Raw genomic sequence first — 21,828 nt, 5'->3', positions numbered from 1 at the left:
TGAATTTGATTCAATGCTTGAACTTTCTCCTTCACAGATTCGGGGGGGGGGGGGGGGGTTTGTCCTTGCGGGGACACGCGTCGGACGGCTGAGCATTAAATTAAAACTTTTCCAATTATCCCAATGTTTCCATGCGGTCACTGAGCATAATAATCTGAAGCGGGGGGGGGGGGACTCCAGGAAATCTCATGCAGCACTGCCTGTTTGCTTGCACACATGTTGTTTTGCATATTATTTCGCTGATGCAAGCAGATTTGATCCGTCGACGCTCCAGCCCCTCGAGCGAGAACGGGGGGCGAAACTCAAAAATGGTCGTGGTAAAAATCTGAGAGTAAGCAAAAGCCTGAAATAAACAAACGCCCCAATGATCGACCTGCTTCCGACTTGTTTTCGCCATATTCAACTTGACGGGGGTGACTTACGAGCCCCCCCTCTCCGCCGGTGTCCTCTGTCGCATCGGCCGAATCGATACGAGGGAAGAAAGAGTCCCATTAAACAACCTTGAAGTGACACGACATCCGCCAACGTCCGGGCGGCGCGTCACGCCTGGCGAGCTCCTCGTGCTCTGTCAAACGCCACCACCTCTGGAGGTAATAGATGGTTCTGTTTGGGTTCCGTGTTGCCCCCTAGGGTAACCCGCTTCCTGTTATATAGAAAGGAGTGGTTATGAAAGCATATCTCTTACACATGATTAGGTATGTCGACTTTTTAGACGTATGTATAACGAAAGGTATGTTTTTATGCAACGCAAAGATGCAAACAAGGTCTTGCATTCTCCCTTTTGCAGAAAGCAATCTCTCTCTCTCTCTCTCTGTCTCTCTCTCTCTGCCTCGACTTTCGCCCGACTTGCAGTCTTCAAACACGATTCTTTCTACTTCCTCCGGATTTCTTGACAGGAGCAAGGAGAGAGAGGAGCAGGGAGCAGCGATTGGTATTCGCCATGCTAACGCGCTCGGTTCTTGGAGGGAGGAGGAACAAAGTGGAAGGGAAAGAGAGAAGCAAAATTGTTTGCAACGTTCTGAGACAATGGATCAATAGGGCAAGCCTGCAGCGTGGTAAAAAAAAGAAAACCAGCTAACACTGTAGTGCATCTCTGATAAACAAGAGTCTAAGCAGTGAAGCTGAAATGCCCCCTTTTTCCTTCATGTCACATAACAAGAAATAAATTGCCTTTTGTGTGTGTGTGTGTGTTTTGTAAAATATGATGATTTAATCACGTTGGGTCTTGCATCTGGGCAGTAAATGGCTGAAGTGATGCGTTCGCTCCCAATCCGGGGGGGGGGGCTGTTGTTCCGGACGTCTATTATTCTATTCCCAGATATAATTGGACGGAAATAGGCAGAAACCCTTTCAGCTAGCGAAAGCACCAACAGCACACTCTGTTCTAATTCCCCCTCGCTTAAGAATCATCGCAACATGTGTTTGCGTGATGAGTGACGTATTAAAATCTATTGCGAGAGTTAAAGCATTAAAAGTATTTGAGTAATCTATTTTAAATGTTTTCTAAAAAAGTCATTATTGTTGGAATTTGTTCTGCTGAGACAAAAGAGGATTGGTTCTTCCCTCCAAATTTTGTTCCAAATTGCGACAAAAAGCAAATCTTGTACGGCAATTTTTTATTAACTCGGTGACAAAAATATGAATCAGCGCTGTATGTTTTTTGTGTCCGGCAAAGTTGAGTGATTAGTCGCTGAGCTAATCCTCGCTCTGAGGCACGCTGCTGTTGTGAGAGGCTCGGCGGCCGTGTCTAATCTCAGGCGTTGCAAACATAACGATAAGAGCGGAGCGGCTCTCAGGGGCGCATAACTCTCCATATTTGTCACTAAGAATTTCACACTGTTGTCAGATGATTTTAGCAGATATGTTAAAAAACGCTGTCGTGAATTTGTAGGCCAATAAATCAGGGCAGGCAGTGGGAATTAAATTACTCCCAGTGTTTTTTTAAAGTGTAATTATTAGCATTCGTCGCGTTTGTTTGCGGAACTTTAAAAAAAAAAAAACCCACATCGGTCACTTTTTGGGTTGGATTTTAGAGATGGATATACATGGCGCTCTTTGAGTTGGGGTAGGTAAACCGGGATGAGCAAAGCGAGGAGGTCGGTGCATAGGTGGGGGGAGCAGTCTTACAATCACACAGGTTATTTGGTGACTCTTGGGGCGATGGGAGTGGAGGGGGACTTCAGTGAACTCCTCATTTCTGTGGGGCTTTATGTAGCGTGACGGTTCCAAATGAAACTCCCCGATCATGTGGGAGCGCTCTATTAATTTGTGGCTCAGGCCGCCTCCTTGGGGAGGGAGCTGCCACAGCCGGAGCCGCATCCTCCCCCCCTCCCCTTTTGCAGCTTCCAGCAAAGCTTGGTGTTACTTATTGACTGAGGAGGCGCAGTGCAATGTTTCTCCACGTCTGCAGCTGTGGCTTTCGCCTCAAGTGCCGAGACGATCTATCACCGCTTTAGTCGCCTACTCAAGACTCCGTAGGATGGATGAAAGGCGGCGTGAAATAAAAGTAATCTTGGTTCTTGGAGCAATATACAGTAGCTAACTGGAATATACCTTTTTTTTTTCTCCAGCATTCCATGCTCTAAGAAATCTAATCTTCCCTTGTTACAACTACATGTTGGAGTCCGGCCAAACTAACAAGAATTCGAGCAAACAACAAAGGACAGATCGAGTTTTTTGAGGCGCAACCTGCCGTCAACGGTGGGATACCTCAGAAGTCATTAAAGGAAAGACAATAAAGCTTCGAAAACCAAAAAAAATTACTTCCTGCAAAGGAATACACACATGCACAAGATCACAAGGGTCTCTCAAGACTCTGGCCTGAAGTGTACTCATTCTCACGAAAGCATGGACGACATTGGTGGTCGTCCCGCGTGCCTTTCTTGTAATTTCTGCAAGCAAACAGTCTCCATCACCCGTCGTACCTCTAAGCACATGCAAACAACAGTGATAGGTGGGTTTATGGAAGGTGGCAAGGTTGCATATTAGATTTATGAAGATTTCAGCAGCGACCAAGCAGGAAAAGACAAACAGGATTTGGATGTGACAGTGGAGCCTTGCCAAAAATATCAACATCACAGTGTCTAATATGCTACCCGGTGATTTCAGAGACTCAACACGTGAGAAAACCTATTTCACCTCCAGCACCAGCGCGCCGGTAAACATCCGATCTAAGTAAAGATGAGACAGGTTCTTTAATTATGGAGAATGCCTTTGTGTATTCCCACCAGGATGCACGTCCTCAGAAAATGTGCTCATGGTGGGTGGAAAGACGGCAATTCCAGAGTGTCCACATTGGAGAAGATGAGCTATGAATGATGGGAAGTTATGCAGATATAGAAAGTAATTAAAAACAACGCCCACAGGTTGTCTGACACGCTCGAGAAACCTGTCATTACGACGATAATAACACACTATAAAGGACAAGGCCTGGAAAAGCCGCAGTTGATTGAGAAAATTTCAATTTCCTGACCATAGTTATATCTATATAGTACATAAACTAAATTAAGTATTATTGATCATTAATTATTTGCAAGGAAATGAAGCTTTTCAATATGTTCTTGCAGTTTAGTCCAACTCAACTCCTGCTAGCAGGACAATTCAACAGCAATCCTTGTTTTTGAGGCCAAAGCATACTTAGTGAGGTGAGTGACCTCTTATCAGTTTATCCTGGAGTCCAAGTAGATATTTAAGATCAAAAAAAGTTTCACTCGGGTGGTTCTGATATATCCAGTTCATGCTTGTGTTGATGGACTTGAGGGTACAGAGACTTCTGGCCTTTGGCCGCCACGCTTGAACCGGTTTTCGAGACCAAGTTTGCCGTTTTTGCCAAAAAGTGGAAGGAAACTCCCTCTGGGTAGTTTCTGACACGTGACGATAATGAGAGCAACAGCCAGACGTATGGAGGCACAACCTGGAAACGTAACGTCTCTGGTCTAAACAGAGGATACAAGAAGGAATAGAAAAGGAAAAACAAGCTCACCCACAATGCATTAGGAGATTCCATTTGAAGATTGTCTAGCATGGAGAGGCAATCAGGGGAGCAACGGCGGGTTTGGCCTCACTGTGTGCTATTCTGCTGCACCCAAACACATCTCAAGTGTCCCTCCTCCTCCTCCTCCTCCTCCATCTTTCTCTGTCATCTATTTCTCATCAAGTACTGCCTCCCATAAATAAGCATATTGGCCACCAGGCAAAAAAATCTGAGAAGACTGATCCCTTTTCAAGATGATATCTGCACCATTTCCAAGCAGAACCAATCAGGCGATGATGCAGAACTACCTGAAGTCATCTTCCTGATGGGTTGTCCTCATGGGAGGGGGTTTGAACCATAGCATGAGGTCAACTTTGCAGTCTTTCTCGGCCAATGTGAAGCATGATTGGCAGCCAGGTCAATCTCCTTGGGTGGGGCGGCGTCGAGACCAGAGACTAGTCACCGCCGAATGCATCAATCACAGTCTGGCTTAATTAACCAGCGGGAATGACAAGTCAAGAGCTAATTATCTGAATGGATGGATGGATGTGAGGATATATGACAAATACAGTCCGACACAACAGAGCAGAAGATGATTTAATGCTGTAAGCCCCAAGGAAAACGCAGATTGCAAACACAGCAGAGATGTTATGTAAGACTGAAAAGAGTTTGCTTGGATAAAAGATTCACACCTGCTCTCTCGTTTCCAGGTAGCTTTGTAGAAAAATATGAATGAATAAAAAAATGCATCCAAACAAGTGTTCCAAAATTGGACAAAACTTGGTTTTGTGAAACTGAAAAATGCACAAGGAAGAGATGGACTATCCTCAAATAGATTTAAAAATAGAAAACAGCACTAGAATGAAACACTTTAGAAGGAACGAAGCGTCAGCTGATCCAGAGGAGGATCCGTTATGGACCTCGAGGTCGGGTTTCATCTGTTGATTGAAAATTGGAACACAAACTTAAAGGCAAAAAGTCTTTCAAGTGTGAAAGAAATCTGAACTTTTATAATTCTGAGATGAACTATGTCTGTTCGGGGTGTAATGCGATCAATAGTTCCGGCCCGGCTGCTAAACGGACAATTTCTTACTTATTCAAAACATCCAGACTTCAGATTGTTGAGATAATCTGAAGTCTGTTTCTATGACTGCCATCATAGAAACAGTCAAAGAGATTAAAATGGAAACCATCCACCAAACACATTCAAGGACATTGTGGGAAGTTTCCAGGTATCAAACCTCCGAAATCCAAGGATTTATTTCTACCTATTTCTTCTAAGTTTTCCCAGCATATCAGGTTCCGACTCTCACACACACACACACACACATTAAAAGTGCTTCATGAGGCCACTCCCTGGCTCCTCTCAACACATTGATAAGCGTGTCCAAAAGCCTGCACCGCTCTCATTAGTGTCTGCCAGCCAGCATGGCTACAATTACCATTAATCCCATCCTCAATCATCGTGATGGACCATATAGACACCCAGCAGCCTCTGTGGGCCGACGCTAACTAATGCCCACATCCAGCGGCAGGAAGTTGAGAAATGTTTCCTGGCTGTCAATAAATGGCTTCTGTTCATTACGGTCCTATCTGTGGCTCGACGTCGGAACGTTCACCTGTCGGTTCGTCCGTCATTCAGCCGCCGCTTCCTGTCGCCCGACTGTATCTTCTCCCCGCCAGCCGTCAACAGTATTGGCGAGCCATCGGCGGTGCGGGAAACATGAATCCACTTCCATAAGAGACGGCTTTCTAATGATGACTCATAAAGAGCTGTTATCCTTTCTATACAGCACCGATGTCTATATGGCTAACTACCCAATCCCATCCAATTTGGGCACTCTCTCTCCTTTACTTTCAGGCAGGTTCTATTCTTCTATACTCACCCTTGAAAGTTTTAGCTCATTACTACAAATTGCAAACACATTGCCATTCGTGCTTTACAAAGACATAGACCGGCTAAATGTACTGACAATGCTGTAGGTCTAGCAAGAATAGTACGCTTTGAAAAGGAAACGAGGAACCGGCGCGGCCATCGACGCCTAATCACGAAACTTGAAGACTTGGGCTGAAAGTTTGGTGAGGAGAGAGGTAGGAAGTCAAAGTTCACTCTGTCGTAATTTGGCAAATTCAGACTTGACTCGGATGTTCTCGGTGGCCCGGTCGCTCGGGAACGGATCGTTCCGACAGCCGCCTGAACGCAACACTTAATGCGGTACGGCACGTCTGTGGCGGAAGGTAATGCTTGTTTTACAGCCAGACTGTGTGAGTCAAAGCCTGCTGAGAATGAATGCATTTAAATAAGTAAACAATCAGGTGGTCCTATCAGGAACGCTGATTCAAAAAAAGCTCTCGCAATATAATGATTCACATCAGAACGCCAGAGAAATAAATGCAAATTTAAGCTCCTTTCCTATTTTTCTTGCACATTAATGCCGTCAGCGTTCAAAAAAAGGCAAATAGCACCTAAGGGGGTGCGGTAAAATATAATGTGTTGATGCACATTTACACCGATTGTTTAATTTAACATGTATGGCAACACCTTTGGATCATTTCACTGAACCATTACTGCCTAAATGTGGTTTTCTAAACGGGAAAAAAAGGCACATTTAAATCATTACATCAAACAAAAAGCATCGTCACATGTGACTGACACCCCCACAACCCACTCCACTCCACAGCCGCTATGTGGGTCAGTCGATATGCAAAACCCTTCATCCCTCTTCTGATCTTCCTGCTCCTGCAGAAATAAAATAAAGCGAGGAGCAGCAGATGAAGACGGAGAAACCGGTTCCCTCCATCCACCTGTCAGTCAGCCGGCGCACCCACGCGTTCTGTTGTCACCCCGGCATCCTGGCGCTGCCCCATTAGCCTGCTGGTTAGACTGGCATTTAGACTGGCAGGCCACACTTGCTCAGGAGCCAAAGGGTCTCCTGCTTGGCGAGATGTAAACCAGTCGACGAGCCCACAGGAGCACATGGCAACATGCAGCAGCTGCCTCCTCCAATCACATCACTCTGGCCTAATTTGATTCCGTAGCGACAGGATTCAATTACATTTTATTAATTTTGGCACAGTGTAACTCTGCCGAGTTTGGTTCCGTCTCTGGCAATGCAATTTAACCAATCAGATTCACTTGAATTGAATGAATTTTAACGTAATCTCTTCCTCCCCCTCTGACTAGATAAATCTCACCCCATCCTTTCCATTTTTCCCCTACCTTAGCGGGAATCGGAATATAGCCTATAATGAGCGGGGAAGACCGTTCCCACAATGCATAGGGTATCTCCATTTCCCTGGCATCTGGTTGGGATTGACTCCCCGGTGAGCGCATTAGTCACTCCCCTGTTAATGATGGGTAATTTGAGTGAAAATGGACTGAGGTTGGCAGAAGTTGCAACTGAACGCCGCTCCGTTTTTTGGGGTTTTTTTGCAAATGAATGACAATTTTCCAACACCTGGTGCCAAATTTCACCTGGTGGAGCCTATTGTTGGAAGGTGATCCTTTATTTCCAGCAGCTCTGCTCTCACCTGAGTTACGTAAGAGTTGAAAACATGTCGCTGCCAGAAAATACATCTGCAAATAATCTGCCACGTATCCCTGATATAGATCCCGTTCACCGGGATCATAGGCCAGACTTTCCAGAGTCTTGAGCAGGAACGTTTTACCATCTAAATCTCCTCATGTTTTATTTTATTTGTTGTTATTTTCCAGCTGTTTCTCAGCTTTCTGTATTTTTCTCATCTTTCAACCCGGTGATTCCACGTCTGCTCCCGGTTTGCTTTGCGTCTCTCTGTCGTCTCCCGCCGGTTGTTTCTCAACTCCTGGGCAACTTCCTGGCTGTCCCACTCAGCAAGGAATACAATTATCCAACACAAATATTCATGAATTTCCTGAAATTGCTGCAATACCGCATTTGCACAAAGTTTTAGTCGCACAGCCTCGACTATTAGCCTTAAATAATTTAACACATCTGCAGTCTGGAGTTTGGAGAGAGACTAAAACCTGCATGTAGGAGTTAGATTGATTCTTTCCCTGCTAGCCGACAGACGCTAGGCTAGCTCTTCCCTTGTGCGTCCAGGTGTTTGGAACACGACACTCGCATCGCCACGAAAGCGACGGATTGAGCGTTAAAGAGCACACAAGAGAAATCAAAAGGCTCGCAGGCAAAGCAATAGCATATCCATAACACGGAGATTGCCCTTTGTACGACTCGGAGGCCTGCTGACTCCAGTCGTTCCTTAAATTGATTTCTCGTACGCCGCTGCCTCAAGGGGGCGATTCCATTTTCATATAGACTCTGGCGCTCGTGTGCACGCTCTCCATCAGAGTCTATTAATCAAATAATGTAATCAATTCCACCTCGCAGGGCTGGAACGCCGGACGTCTCTTTATGAGCAGCCTTTGCGTGTCTTTAAGCGGTGTTTGCTCGACGTTAACGACGCACAGCATCGAGTCATCAGCATAACGGAGAACCAACAGTGGACAGAAACCTTCTTTTTGGGGTTCCAGAAAGGAAAAGGAACGTGCGCCGCCTTCATGAATATGTAGAAGCTGATGCATTGGTGCCGTTGGGGGCTGAGTGTGTGTGACGCTGCGTTTACACCACACACACACACCACCGTAAAGCAGATGTACAGGATGTGAGCAAACACACACGATGAAGCCGGGGCTCAGGGTGCAACGAGAGACACTTATGCACGGGGGCATAAATCTCTTAACCCACCCCCGCCCCATCCAAGCCTCTGACATTTCCCCCCCAGGAGAGGCAGTGAAATGTCTTAATTATGCTACTTAACATCCCATCGGTGAGTCCCCGGCGAGGCCCAGGTAGTAATTCATCGCGCCGCGCGTCGCTAAAAGCCAAACGCATAAACCTTCCAGGAGGCGTCGCCGAGTGCGAGGGAGTTCAAAAGCAAATGTTTTCCTTCAGGGGTCCGGGGAGGTGAAGCCCCCCCCATCATGAGGAGGTGGAAGGGTCTTTTTACCCCATCATCACCCCTGCATTCCTCCCCTCCAGCGAACGCCCCTTCACCCGGGGACCGGCCTGCGTTGTCTGTTCCTAACAGGTCAGCCCTGGTAAGAATGGAAATTAGTCATCGTGGGGGGGTGTGGGGGGGTGATGTAACACCACCGCAACAAAAAGAAAGGAACAAAGTGATGAATATTCCAGTTAGGACTCGTGAGCGGCGCCGCTCACCGCTTTGTTTCGGATGGGAACGCAGCCTCGCTGTGAAGTCCAGTCCATCCAGACGATGAGGCAGCAGAAGAGATGTGACCCCCCCCCCCCCCCCACGATGGAAATCCTGGTTTTTATGGGTCTGCTCCTGTTTGTTCACCACAAACCACCAAAACCAACAAATTAAATCAAGCAGATCCCACTGGAAGGGGGTCGGAGCCCAGCAGCTGATTCAGGGGCTGGATGAGGAGCAGACCCCCCCCCCGCCCCCCAAGTCAGTGTGTGTGCATGTGTGTGGGTTACTGAGGTTATGCAACACTAACCAAATCATTCAGACCCCTCCCTCCCTCCCTCCCTCCCTCCTCAAAGGGCTCACTTTTGAGACCCTCCACCCTGACAGCGTGGATGAATGAGATCCACACGCCTTTCACCAGTGGGGGGTGCGTGGAGGAGGAGGGGGGGGGGTTCACGGCTCCACTCTTGGCGCCACTTTGCAGCGCTCTACCCCCACCTGCCGTTGTGTGTGTGCCAGGAAGCCGCTGCAGAAAAAAAATGTCCATCATGCAACTCTTTCTGCGTCTTCTGACCACAAATCAGAAGCAAAGCAGCTTCTGGTAGTTTAATAGTCGATGCAAATGTTTGTATTTTTATTCATTTCTTATTTATTTTGGTGCATAAAAGCCAAACGTGCACCCCAAATTCACCCCAAGCATTAGTCGGATCCGGAAAACGAGTTTTTAGTCGGGTTCAGGGAAATATAAATAGGATCAATTCGAGCGCAAAGGCGGCTGCGCCTCCGCAAACTTTCTGGAGGTGAGAGCGGAGTCCAGTGCGCGTCACCGCGGATCGATACTGTGCACGCGCACAAGACGCAGCGCATCGGAGGGAGACGCAGCCTCCAGTCCGATGAGGGTTTCTGGGTGTGTGTGTGTGTGGGGGGGGGGTAAAAACGAGACCCATCTGATGGGCTAGGAGACGGGTGGGCAGGACATTGGACACCATAAGCAGAAGATTTTCACTCCAAAATGTGCCCCCCTCCCTTAAAAAAAAAAAAAAAAAATGTTGATGTTAAATATTCCACAAACTGTTCTCGCCTGGGAGTGGGCACATCTGAAAAAAAAAAAAAAAAAAAAAAAAAAGCCCCCACCAACCATAATCCCTCTTTTCAGTCAGAAAGCATTCTGGCCCCTGCAAGACGTGCCTCAACTACCAAATAACGTCCAGTTAAACAATACCCCCCCCCCCCAGATCGCCCCGCTTGATGCAGATCACGATGGCTTTGAAAAAGAAAAACACTCAACTTGTCCATAAAGTCCTCCCGCCGGAGGATTTCCACGCCACCCGCTGCGCGCACCCCTTACCTTGGCTGCCGCAGACGAGCACCCCGAGGAGGAAGAGGAGTTTGAGCATCATCTTCGGCCGGGTTCCGGGGGAGCTGCTGTCAGCTGCTGGACCAAACACGACGCGGGGGGGACACGCACGCTCGGCTCCGTTCATCCGCCGTCTCGGGCTCCGTTTGCGACTGGCTGTGCCTCGGCTCCTTCCGCCGCTTCCTTCCTTTACGCGCGCTCCCGTTCAGCTGCTCGTGCATCGCGCACCCCCCCGCACCCCCCACCAACCTTCCTCCCATCATCCACTCCCCAGCATCACCGCTCTCCTAATGAGAGGAGGAAGAAGAAGGAGGAAGAGAAGGAGCCAAAACATGTTTGGTGTCTTTATTTGGTGCGTCTGGAACAAAATCATGTTGAGACGGATAATATCGGCAGTAGGATAACAGGGGTGTGTCTAGGAATTCTGGGAGGTGGGGGGGGGGGGTTGGTCCCACTAAAGATAAAATAAGATAAAATAAATCCACTTCCTGTCGGAATATCAGCAGATATTTATCACAAATTCAGCCGAAATCCCAAACGAACAGCAGTACGTCATCAGCGTAGAGGGAAAACTGGCTGATTAGAAGTCAGCGTGACGCTCAAGGTCGGCGTCAAAACGCATCATCTTCCGGCCGACACGGGTGTCTCTGACCTATCACGCCATCACTTAAATATTCCGCATCCCGGATCGCGACGTTCCTCGTTGGGAAATTAAATGAAAGCAACAAATGCGCGGAAACTCGCGGAATCGTTCACGCAGAAGCGTCACTTTTGAACATTTTTCGACCTTCAAAGCTCCAGAGTGCGATTTCTTTTCTCAACCGCCACTCAGAAGAGTAGAAGCATGGATTTTTTTTTTAACTCATTAATATTCTGCAGACCAGATGGAGATAATTTGACAGGTCAGACGTGGACAGTCGGGTACGGAACGATCCTGCAGACCCCAAAAAATACATCATAGTGGTATTTTAATTGAGAATAAACACAAGTAAAAATATATTTATTTATTCGTAACCATTAACACTTGTAGGATTGGATGTCTGTTTATTGAGATCTATAAAGATGCTTCATAAATAGCTACCAGGAAACCTGTTCCGGTTGGTTCCGTCTCCATTCTGGATACGTTTCCGTAAAACCTGGCGACGATCTCGCCGTAAATAGGAAGGAAGTAATACTTGTTATCTCCGCCAACTGGAGTGAAAGGAGGTAATTTTGATTTGATTCCATCAAACAGGAGATAAAACGGACAGAAGACGTGGTGGATTTTTTAGATTAGCGCTGATTATCACCTCTCGCATGTGGCGAGGAGAGTATGAGAGACTCTCGCAAAAAAACATCCCTGATGGGGGGCAAATGAAGTGATGAGTCGAAAACTGAGAAAATCCATCTAGGCAATGAAGCAGCGGATAATGAAGCCCGGGGAACCCTGAGCTGAGAGCGTTATGATGAGTTATGTTGATGTCAGTCGGTGGACTTCTCTAATTCTGTTTCATACCTCCGTTCTAACGGACACATGAGGGTAAACCTCCTTTACCCTTTTTTTTTTTTTTTTTTGCATTGTACCTCAACAATCCTGCAATTTCCAGCCCAAGTTTGGATAGATTAACCTTCCATTGATGCGATAATAACGGCTCATTATCGCATCCGATGCGGAGGATTGCTCTTTTCTTACAGGTAGCTGCATCACTGAATTAATTCAACGTTTCGTCGGCTTTCCCTTCGCCGCTGAAGGATGTGATCATTATACGGGAAAATGAATCTCAAAACAAGTGCAAGTGTGAATCCCACATCTATTCTTTCTCTCCCCCCCCCCCACAACAGAATGAGGGCAGGTTTATACTCAACGCAATAAAAAAAAAAAAGCAATGCTCTAGTTTTTTTTTTTTTATTCTGCCTGCTTGCCCTTTACCAGGGATGGTAAAGGGCCAAAAAGACCTTGTGATGCAGAATAATCAACCCCTGTGTGAAATACTCTTGACATTCGCAACTCTGCATTTATGAAACACGGCTGTTTAACAAGAAGAGAAATGTTCGCTCGCAGCTAAAAAAAAAAGGTCTGTAGTGTAAATGTGGGGCTTGGTCTTCTGCAAGATTCCTTCAGATACTCTAAAATGTTTTGAAGACACAGAACTCCTGATTTGAATCTGTGTTGGGTTTTTTTCTTCTTTTTTTATATAACCAAAGGCAAATTGTTGGAGATCTCTCTGATGCTGTTACTTTTAAATTGCCATTTAATTCGTAGCCGGGTTGCAGACACCAGGAGCAGACCTAGAAGTTGCTCCTGCCCTTTGGATAAAGCCTCATTTTCACTTCCAGCGTCGTAATGACGCCTGTCAGCGCGCGTCCGTCTGTATGTCTATAACATTTGGCGGCAAACATCGCCCATCTGTTGCAAACTATTGCATCAGCTACCTCTTATTTTTGCAAGGGGGATAAAAGACTAAGCGTTTTTGCCGGAGTGGAAGAAACTTGTGGCCCTTTTTTTTTTTTTTTTTTTTGACGAACGCCGGTCTGTCAGGGATCGCTCCGTCTTGTCGCCTGGTTGCCTCGGCGACCGAGCTAAATGGGCACCATTGAAGAGCGGGGCCTCGCGCCGCAGTCGCGTACGCAGATAATTCATTGCCGAGGCGCTTAAACAAGTTAACACATCGTGTCCCTGACGAGCGATGAAGACGTGTTATTACTCAGAGTTTATTTAAAAAGCTTGCTGCCGGCGCTAGCCTTGAGGCTTGACCTGAAATTATAACTACATGAGGACTCGCTTTTACCGAGGATTCAAACAAAATGCGACGCAGCGTGATGTATGGCTTCTCCTTGGGTTTTCATTGCACGGGGGGAAATAGAGTTCATTCCATTTGTTGAAAGCCAGTGTTGGTTGCATCGCATTGCAGGATCTGACCTCTGCAGGACACCAAGTCATTACAGTCCATTAATATCTACCCAAGCTGGCTGTGTTTGCCCAAGAACAGCAATTAAACAAATTTTTTTTTTCGTTGTTTGAATTCTATGCTGATGATCTACCGCTTTTCTACCGTGACAATAAGAGATTTCATCCCCCGTGTCAAGGAAAACGGTCAACTTGGTCTTTTTAAGCCCTAATGTAAACCATCCACATCCAAATGAGCCAATCAGAGCCAGAAAGTGTCCTCATGATGCTCCTAAACAGGCTGGATATCGGGGGTCGAGCGTCGGGTCACCCTGGAGACCCGCGACCGTCCAGAACCAATCATCAGCAATCGAGGCTCATCAGCTGACCCAGACGGAGTTCCACAAATAGATGCTAAAGGTCGCCTTTTGCATCTGGGGGGGTTTGATAGAGCGTCTTTGTTGTTTGGATGGTGATTGATAGTCGTATTGATGCCAGTCACAAACCTGAATACAGTCTGACGTTCATGCTTTAAACGCCGTTAGAGGTCATTCTGTAGTACAGGCTCCCTTTCAGTAGTCTTGGTTTGCTAATGCTAATTTAAAACCAAACTAATGTGCACATTTTATTTCAGTGAGTAAAGGATTAAAGCTGCCTAGTGATGTATGAAGTGGCTCCAGTGATGTAATAAACGATTTGTTCCCTCCGACTCTTTTATTCCCACTCATTCCAGCAGTGAACAAAGCTGCATTTACATTCACCGAGACCTCGCAGACGCTTTGATGACTTTAAACAGAATGTCATTGAATTATTTAATAATTCTAAAGATGCAATCAAACAGTGTGCAAGTTCGTTTTCTTTTCTTTTTTTTGGTGGTTTTAAAGGTGTAAATAAATAAACTGCTGGTTTTCTTCTAATCCTTGCGGGAGACTTTGAAAACACACCAGAGGAAAGATGTGACGGGTCTTTATCCAATGAAATCGTGCTCTCCTGTGAGAGTTGAATACAATACGGAAAAGTCGTGGGAAATCTCAGATTATGCGATTCCCTCTGGGATTGGGCGGTGTTCCACAGGGAGAGCGCAAAAACAATGAACAGTTTCCTCACGTCTACAGACGTGTTTTCGGTTTAAGTGTTTCCTCCGTGGCGTGTAAAGAAAAAAAATTATTTACCGACGTCAACCAGCGGAAAAGTGAAAAAATGCTTGCCTCGGTAACTTTTCAAAGACTTTTTATATTTCAGATGAGGAGAGCGGGATTATTATGATTAATGTGTGGCGCCAAATGTTTTTAAGCAAATGATAGAAGCGAGCGACTGGAACGGCGTTGATGCGTGTTTAAAGTCTGCAACAAATGGTCCGGAGTGACGCGGAGTCAGAACCAGGAGGTGCAACCATATGGTGTTGGAATGCGGCCTTTGGAGACAGAACAAACAGGGAAACGGTATTTAAAGTGACACTTCTCGCTCAGCTTCACGGCGGCCTTGCTGAGGCGACGCGATCCGATCTTTAACCCGGAGCGAAGACATGTCGCTCCGTGATTGAAACCCCACCTTATATAACGGCCTGCTGAGTCAGCACAAAACGTATACGGCAACAGGAGGAGTCACCGAGACCCGCGGTGATAAAAAACAATGACAAGCGCTCACGATGTCCGCCCTGACTTTTCTGCAGACTGATTGTTGGGCGCCGCTGGGTTTCCTTTGCTGCCATTTTTTTTAATAAAGTGCGTCCTTTAAAGCCTCGGGCGTGCAGTCAGGTGACTTTTTTTCAAGGTTTGCAACAGAAATAGCTCCACAGCATCTCAAAAGAGTCCCGAATATGTATATTATGATCTATAACTAGCTGTTCTACGCATCCAATAAGCAACTCCGTCCTCAAAGCGAATCTTCAGCAGCTGGCAAGAAACTGATTTTCAGATTTCGGTGTCCGACGACGTGTTGGTTGCCCCAGATAACGCAGATAGAAAACTCTGTGCGGCAAAACCAGTATGCATGACCGGGTATCTCATTCTGGACTGGCTTCTCCTCCAGCATGCACACACACTTCATCCAAAAAGCCTTCACGCAAATAAGCAGTTGAATCAACGGCTAGCTTGTCGGAGTCGGGCTGAGATACAGATTCCCATGCAGTTAGGTGGAAAATGTGTTCTATTTTTACCCAGACTTGGGTTTTAATTCAGGTTTGAAATGCAATGATTTTATGTTTAATCTCCCTATTTTGCAAATTTGTGCACCAGATTTTCCCGCTTTTTTTTTTTTTTTTACTATTTTTCCTGCATGAAAACGTGATTCAATGTATTAATACTGTTAATAAGCAAAGCCTTTGAACAACTAACATCCTTTGAAAAGAACACATGAACGGAGCTCCAGCTCTGACAGGAAGCCGAGCTGTCAGACCTTTTTTTTATTAATTTTTTTTTACTCGACAGAAAAAAGGAAGATAATTTACAGCTTAAGTCCAAAGGATCACTTAAACCCATCAAACATGAGTTTTAATCTGGGTCCATTGATCCAGAATGCGCTGCAGATCAACAACGGTATCAGTTATTGAATTAAAAGGCTTTCAGCCGGATGACACCTGACAGGTGGAGCCGCACAGATAGAACTGGAATAAACTTTACTGTAGGACAGCAAGAGGATCGCTGTCGGATGCCTTTAAATAAAATGTCATTTTATCCTCGTCTTTATGCATTTTTAATTCTTTGTAATCTGTGACGCTGCAAACATTTCTCTATCTACATCTACAAGTAACTTGTAGTTTGTCCACAAGAGCTTTAAACTCGCCTGTTCACACTTTATAAGGCAACTTCTCCATAATTTGAAGCCACAATTAGTTCTTAAAGTCATAAATCTGCCCATTAATTATGCAAGGCTTTAAAATTACTGCATAAAACTACTTTTAGGCATTTTCTGCTCCAGCAGCTCCCATAAAACCACAAATATTATTTATGTTTGGTTTTGATGTCCACACATCGCTATCGTCTCATTTACTACCACGTGTTTTTATGTCGTGCAGGAGAAATGAAAGCAGCGCTAAAAGTCAACTGAGGTGTGGTTTTAGTGTCTTTTATCGCCCTGTTTTGGTTGATTTGCATGCTGCTATGCTAACGTAGCTTCAAGCTGCAGCTGGAGGCTGTTTCCTGCAGAAGACGTCATTTGATGACCAAAGACCAGGTTAGCAACATGCTAATAACTGTAATGGAGCATCTTAGAAAAGATGCTGTGTTTCGTAAGACAACAACTTCACATTAAAGCTAAAGTTAAGGCTGTTCTGCTTCCAAATCCCAATATTGTTCCACCTTAAAGTCGAGCAAAGATAATAATGACTTATAGGACGGATGTAGATTTGAAGCCCATAGGTGTGTTTACGCTCAGGTCCCATTTAAATGATTTACCAAAGCAGTGACAGTTCTCCTGCAGTCGCCGTGACGACTCCCAGTGATTTATGCCAAATCAGTGGCGGCAAACTCAATCTGCAATTTAGAAAAAGTTGTTTGAACTGAGTTTATTTATCCATTATAAACCCCCCCATCCCCTCCACCATTACTCACACTGGCACTAAATCGAACAGACACTCGATAGGCTGGGTTCCAGGGCGTGGCACGCATATGGCTGCTCGTTAGCGCTAACGCTAGGTCGTCGGTGAGCGTGAGGTGAGATTGTGGAGAGTTTTGCGAAAAAAAAAAGAAAAGAAAAAAAAAAGAAGGGGTAATCCCCCAGCGGCGCGCCGAGCCTCTCGGTGGTCAGAGGCTCATTAAAGCGCTGCTATCTCCTCTCCTCTCTGCTTCAAATTGCCTTCCCAGCCTCATACGGCGCCGGGGCCAGAGGGTCAACAGATTATCTTCTTAATCCCGTTAATCCGTCCTCACATCAGTCCGGGATGATTCTCACCGTAATTGTATTCGACGCCGCCTCCATTAGAAAGGAGCCGAGGAAACCGGGCGGAGAAGGAGATGTCGTGACCAATCAGCGGTGGAGGGCGCACGCCGGGGTCGGGTTGGGATTATCGGCGTCGGGTGCGGCGGCGCGGACGTGGGGTCGGGGCGGTTTTAATCACGCGTCACGTGTGCGGATATAATATGGAAATAACTCAACATCAGCATCCACGCGTCGCCTCCGACTCCTCCTGTTAGCCCTGTCAGAGCGATGGGGTCAAAGGTTAACCGCTGCTAATGGCTGGACATTATGTTAATTAGAGCGTCTATTAGCGTCCTGTCAGATTAGGCTCAGTCGACACCGCGCCCGGTCAGAGGGCGCCGGGATGAGCAAATCCAACCGCAGCTTCAGCCCTGGGAGAAGTTTCCACTCCTAATCGCTCCACACTGGGCTGCAGATGTCTTCAAGCTGTGGGGGCGGAGTTAAAGGTAATCGCCAGACGGGAAAAGGCACTTAAAGGTTGCAGTTCTTTTGGTTTTTGGTTTTTTTTGCATGTCGGCCACCCAGAGCCGGAACCGACCAATAGGAGCAGAGCGTGATCAACATCCACCCAAACACGGGTTTTTGAGGTTTATTCTAAGACTAGGAATAAGGTGGAGGACGGAGACCAGCCCCCGCTATTCCAGCCGCAGGTTTGCTTACATTCCCTTTTCTCAGAAAGTCATTATGGGATGTATTTTATTATGTTATCGACTGCAGGGACGCCGTGATTATATCCAGAGAGAGCATCGCCCAGAGGCCCCCCACTTAGAATTAATACCATACTTGATGCAACGAGTGGAGTTTTACTCCCCAACGCCGCCGCCGCCGCTCGTCATTTTTGTCCTCACACACACACACACACACACACACACACACACACACACACACACACAAAGAGTCACTTTGAGAAACAAAAAACGAAAATGGGGGGGGGGGGGATGGGCCTGAGTGAAAGTGAACGGGCGTTTGTCATCATTTTGAATTGATTACCCCCCACCCCCCCTGCCCATCTGCCCCGTCCACCCCCCCCCCTCCCCTCAATCTCTTTGACCTTTAGTGTCTCCATGTCAGCTGCTGTGAAGTCAAGCTCCAGCGGTCTTTAGATTTTTTATTTTATTTTTTATTTTTTTTACTCCTCTGGCCCACCGGTGTAACTCTTATCTTTCTCGGGGGCTGATAATGCCTCTCCTGCCCCCCCTCCCCCCCTCCCACACACACACACTCATCTTGATGTGGAAAAGTCAGCTTTTCCTCATATCGCTGTAGATGCAGTGAGGAAGATTACGACTCGGCGATGGCGTGTGTGTGTGTGTGTGTGTGTGTGTGTGTGTGTGTGTGTGTGTGTGTGTGTGTGTGTGCGTCCTGAAAGAGGATAGGATGGAATCAAAGGAATTAAAAGTTACACAAATGTTTGCTTAACGTTTGATGGGGCTGGTAATAAACGTGTAATCGTGATTTAAAGCTGCAGTCAAACAGACGTTTGTTGCCTCTAAAAATAAAACCGCAGTGAAAAGCAAGGGCGATTTCTGTTCTAGCTTCTGTAGCGCAAAGAAAAAAATATGTTATTGTAGTTCATGGGATGAGAGAATTAATTTAAAGATGAGAGAAAACGCATCAGGCATTAGTGGCGGTGGTGGCGGCCGATGACTCTGCAGAGACTGATCAGGAACGCAAAGAAACGCCGGTTTTTCAGGAATTTTTCATATGAATGATTGAACTTTTAACTTCCTCAGGACTTTAACACAAACTATAAGCATGTGGGTGGATTTAAATCCCCCCCCCTGCCCCCCCCGGGCTCCTCCAACTCAAATGAAACAGAAAATGAAAACAGGGAATTTAATTGCTCGCAAAAAAATCGACGAGGGGTCACCGACCGAAAGTCGTCGAGTCGTATTGTTAGCGCCAAAAGCACGGTTACATCATTTGTACCGATACGCAACAACAATAATTATAACAGTTTTAATTAGAAATTCAATATACCACACCTACTGCTGTAACATAACACCAGGATGACGTTTTTTAAACTAAGTCGCAGCAAAAACCCCAAACGGTTGGCTTGTCCTCGGAAAACTGGGGCATATTATCACCGAAATAGGAATGCAGCCTGAAGATGAAGGATGGTGCCAAACACACACACACACACACACACACACACACACACACACACACACACACACACACATCAATTCCCTGAAGTGAAGACAGACAGGAGATCAGGATTTACAGTCTTCTCCTTTCTTTTTCACACGCGGCGCTAACATGGGTTAGCGATTACATGGGAAACAACACGGCGCCGCCGCCAGAGCTCATTTGGAGCTTTGGAGGAAAATCTTGATTGATCCCCCTTTTAAATACATCCTCAAAGAAAATAAACAAGCGCTCCTAAGCCGTGTGTGTATGTGTGTGTGTGTGTGTGTGTGTGTGTGTGTGTGTGTGTGTGTGTGTGTGTGTGTGTGTGTGTGTGAACGTGAAACGAATCCAACCGGCATTCGACAGGGTCATGATGGAAGAACACATGTTCTCCTCGCTTCCTGGAAAATGAAGATACTGTAGAAATGAGTCATTGACAAATAAAAGGTCTCACACACACACACACACACACACACATGGTCCATCCTACACTTTTACTTCAATTAAACTTCACTCCTAATTCTTATTTTTGCCCCAGAAATCCAGGTTCTCCTGATTTTTTTTCTCGTCTTCTCAGGTAAAGTAAATTACCCGAGTCGTCTTTTGGTTTTTTGGTTTTTTTGTTTTTTTTGTTCCTCCACCTGACAAAACTATTACTTTAATGATTGTTTACTCGTCTAAAAACGCGGTAAACAAAGTGACGGTTTGAGAAAGTTATGCGAATAAATCCGCTCTTCTGATCAGATGACACGCTTCGGCTGCGATCCGGTGATCAAAAGTTGGGTTTTTGTTTTTTTGTTGTTTTTTTTTCATGCTTCTGTGCCTTTGAAGACAATCAGCTGACTGACACACACACACACACATACACACACACACACACACACACACACACACACACACACACACACACACACACACACACATCTTTGTACTTTATTTCTTTATCTATTTGTTTGCTTTGAGTTATTTCTCCTCCATTCGATCCATCTCTTTTCTTCCTGTTGTTCGCCGTCGCATCAACAGACGAATCAAAATAAAAAACCTTTATTTGTTTCTTTTTATATTCCGATCCCCCCCCCCCAACCGGTTATGGATCGCCTGGGGGGTGGGGGTGGGGATGGGGGGTGGAGGGAGGCCGTTCATCTTCACGCGGCTCAGCGTATCGATCACTCTTCTCCTTTGTCATTTCATCTCTTGGCTCCAGATGTAAAAACCCAGAGCGTCTTATAGACGAGTTTAATTCAGTCTGAAAGGCACAAAGAAGGCTGCCCCCCCCCCAGAAGGAGCGCCTTATGCAGCACTCTCACCATTGATTTACCACCGCCATCAATCAGCCCGACCCCAAGTTGGAGAAACTCTCACTCGGCGCTGACAAAATGATATTATTGCGGTGGACCCGGGTCGCCTGGGGGGGGTCGGATGCGTTGCCCCCGGTCCCTAAACGGGATGGGGGTAAAAAAAATAAAAAAAACCTCCACCTGGGGCTACTGCCCTCCTGCTCCAGCTATCAATCTCACTCACAGGCCTCTGCAGCGGATTGCCCCCCCACCCAACCTCACCCCCCCCCCCCCTACTAAACAGCTTGCCAGCAATACAATACATTTAAACACAAATCCTGTTAATGTAGAAGAAGCAAAAACTTCCCCTCCCCCTTGTTTGGTGTCTACATACGTGCAAGATCTGCCCCCCCCCCACCCACCCACCTCCCTCCCCAGCAGTAAAACACTTGTTATGCAAAGCACTTATTAAAGCGTCGGGTGGGGGGGGGAGGAATCGATAAAGCATTCTTTACGACGACGGCTCAGTGGCGTGGCTGGACGGCGTGCAGCGGTTTGCCATGATGTACGGCGGCGGCGGCGGCGGCGGCGGGGGAGGGGTCAAAATTAATTTACTGATGCTAACGTGAGAAAAAAAAACGCCACGCCAATAAAAACGGCGGCGGGAAAAAAAGCCGTTATGAATCAGACGGCCTGGACGTCTGCGAGCATAAATACTAAAACATCATTAGAGGCTTCGGAGGGAAACATCAATTATTACAATTATTGGCAACGGAAATCTACGGGACTGAAGACGTACAAGCGTTAGAGCTCATGGGACGCTAATGACTGCCAGCAAAGAGCGCCGGTGACTGATGTAAGCTGAGTGCATCAGTGTGTGTGTGTGTGTGTGTGTGTGTTTACAGGAAAAAGTAAGGGAGGCGATGAAGTGGAGGAACACCATCTATCATTTAGTCATAATTGCCAAGAAACGCGTCTACGGGTTGGTGGCGGATACCCGGACTAAGGTGCACCTCCTCGCTGTCCAGTTAGCTGTCCAGCTAAGCGTGTAGTGGCTCGTTTTGGTGCCCGATGGTCAATTTGTAGGAAACGTTAACAAACATCACATCATGAC

The 21,828-nt window shown here is 46.4% G+C and overlaps 1 protein-coding gene across 2 annotated transcripts in view; it reads right to left on the bottom strand.

The window, feature by feature from the left end:
- LOC137591393 (neural cell adhesion molecule 2-like) overlaps nt 1–10,771 on the bottom strand; it is a 171,637-nt gene extending 160,866 nt beyond the window's left edge. For both annotated transcript variants that reach the window (XM_068309351.1, XM_068309352.1), the window contains exon 1: nt 10,515–10,771. In XM_068309351.1, the coding sequence (XP_068165452.1) occupies nt 10,515–10,650 (136 nt within the window). In that variant the 5' untranslated portion in view covers nt 10,651–10,771. The remainder of the gene's footprint in view (nt 1–10,514) is intronic.
- Between the last annotated feature and the right edge of the window lie 11,057 nt (nt 10,772–21,828).

This window comes from Antennarius striatus, chromosome 24, assembly GCF_040054535.1.
Source record: "Antennarius striatus isolate MH-2024 chromosome 24, ASM4005453v1, whole genome shotgun sequence".
In the NCBI taxonomy this organism is placed as follows: domain Eukaryota; kingdom Metazoa; phylum Chordata; class Actinopteri; order Lophiiformes; family Antennariidae; genus Antennarius; species Antennarius striatus.
The sequence above is the reverse complement of the archived record's forward strand: the minus strand, read 5'-3'. Positions and strand labels throughout refer to the sequence as shown.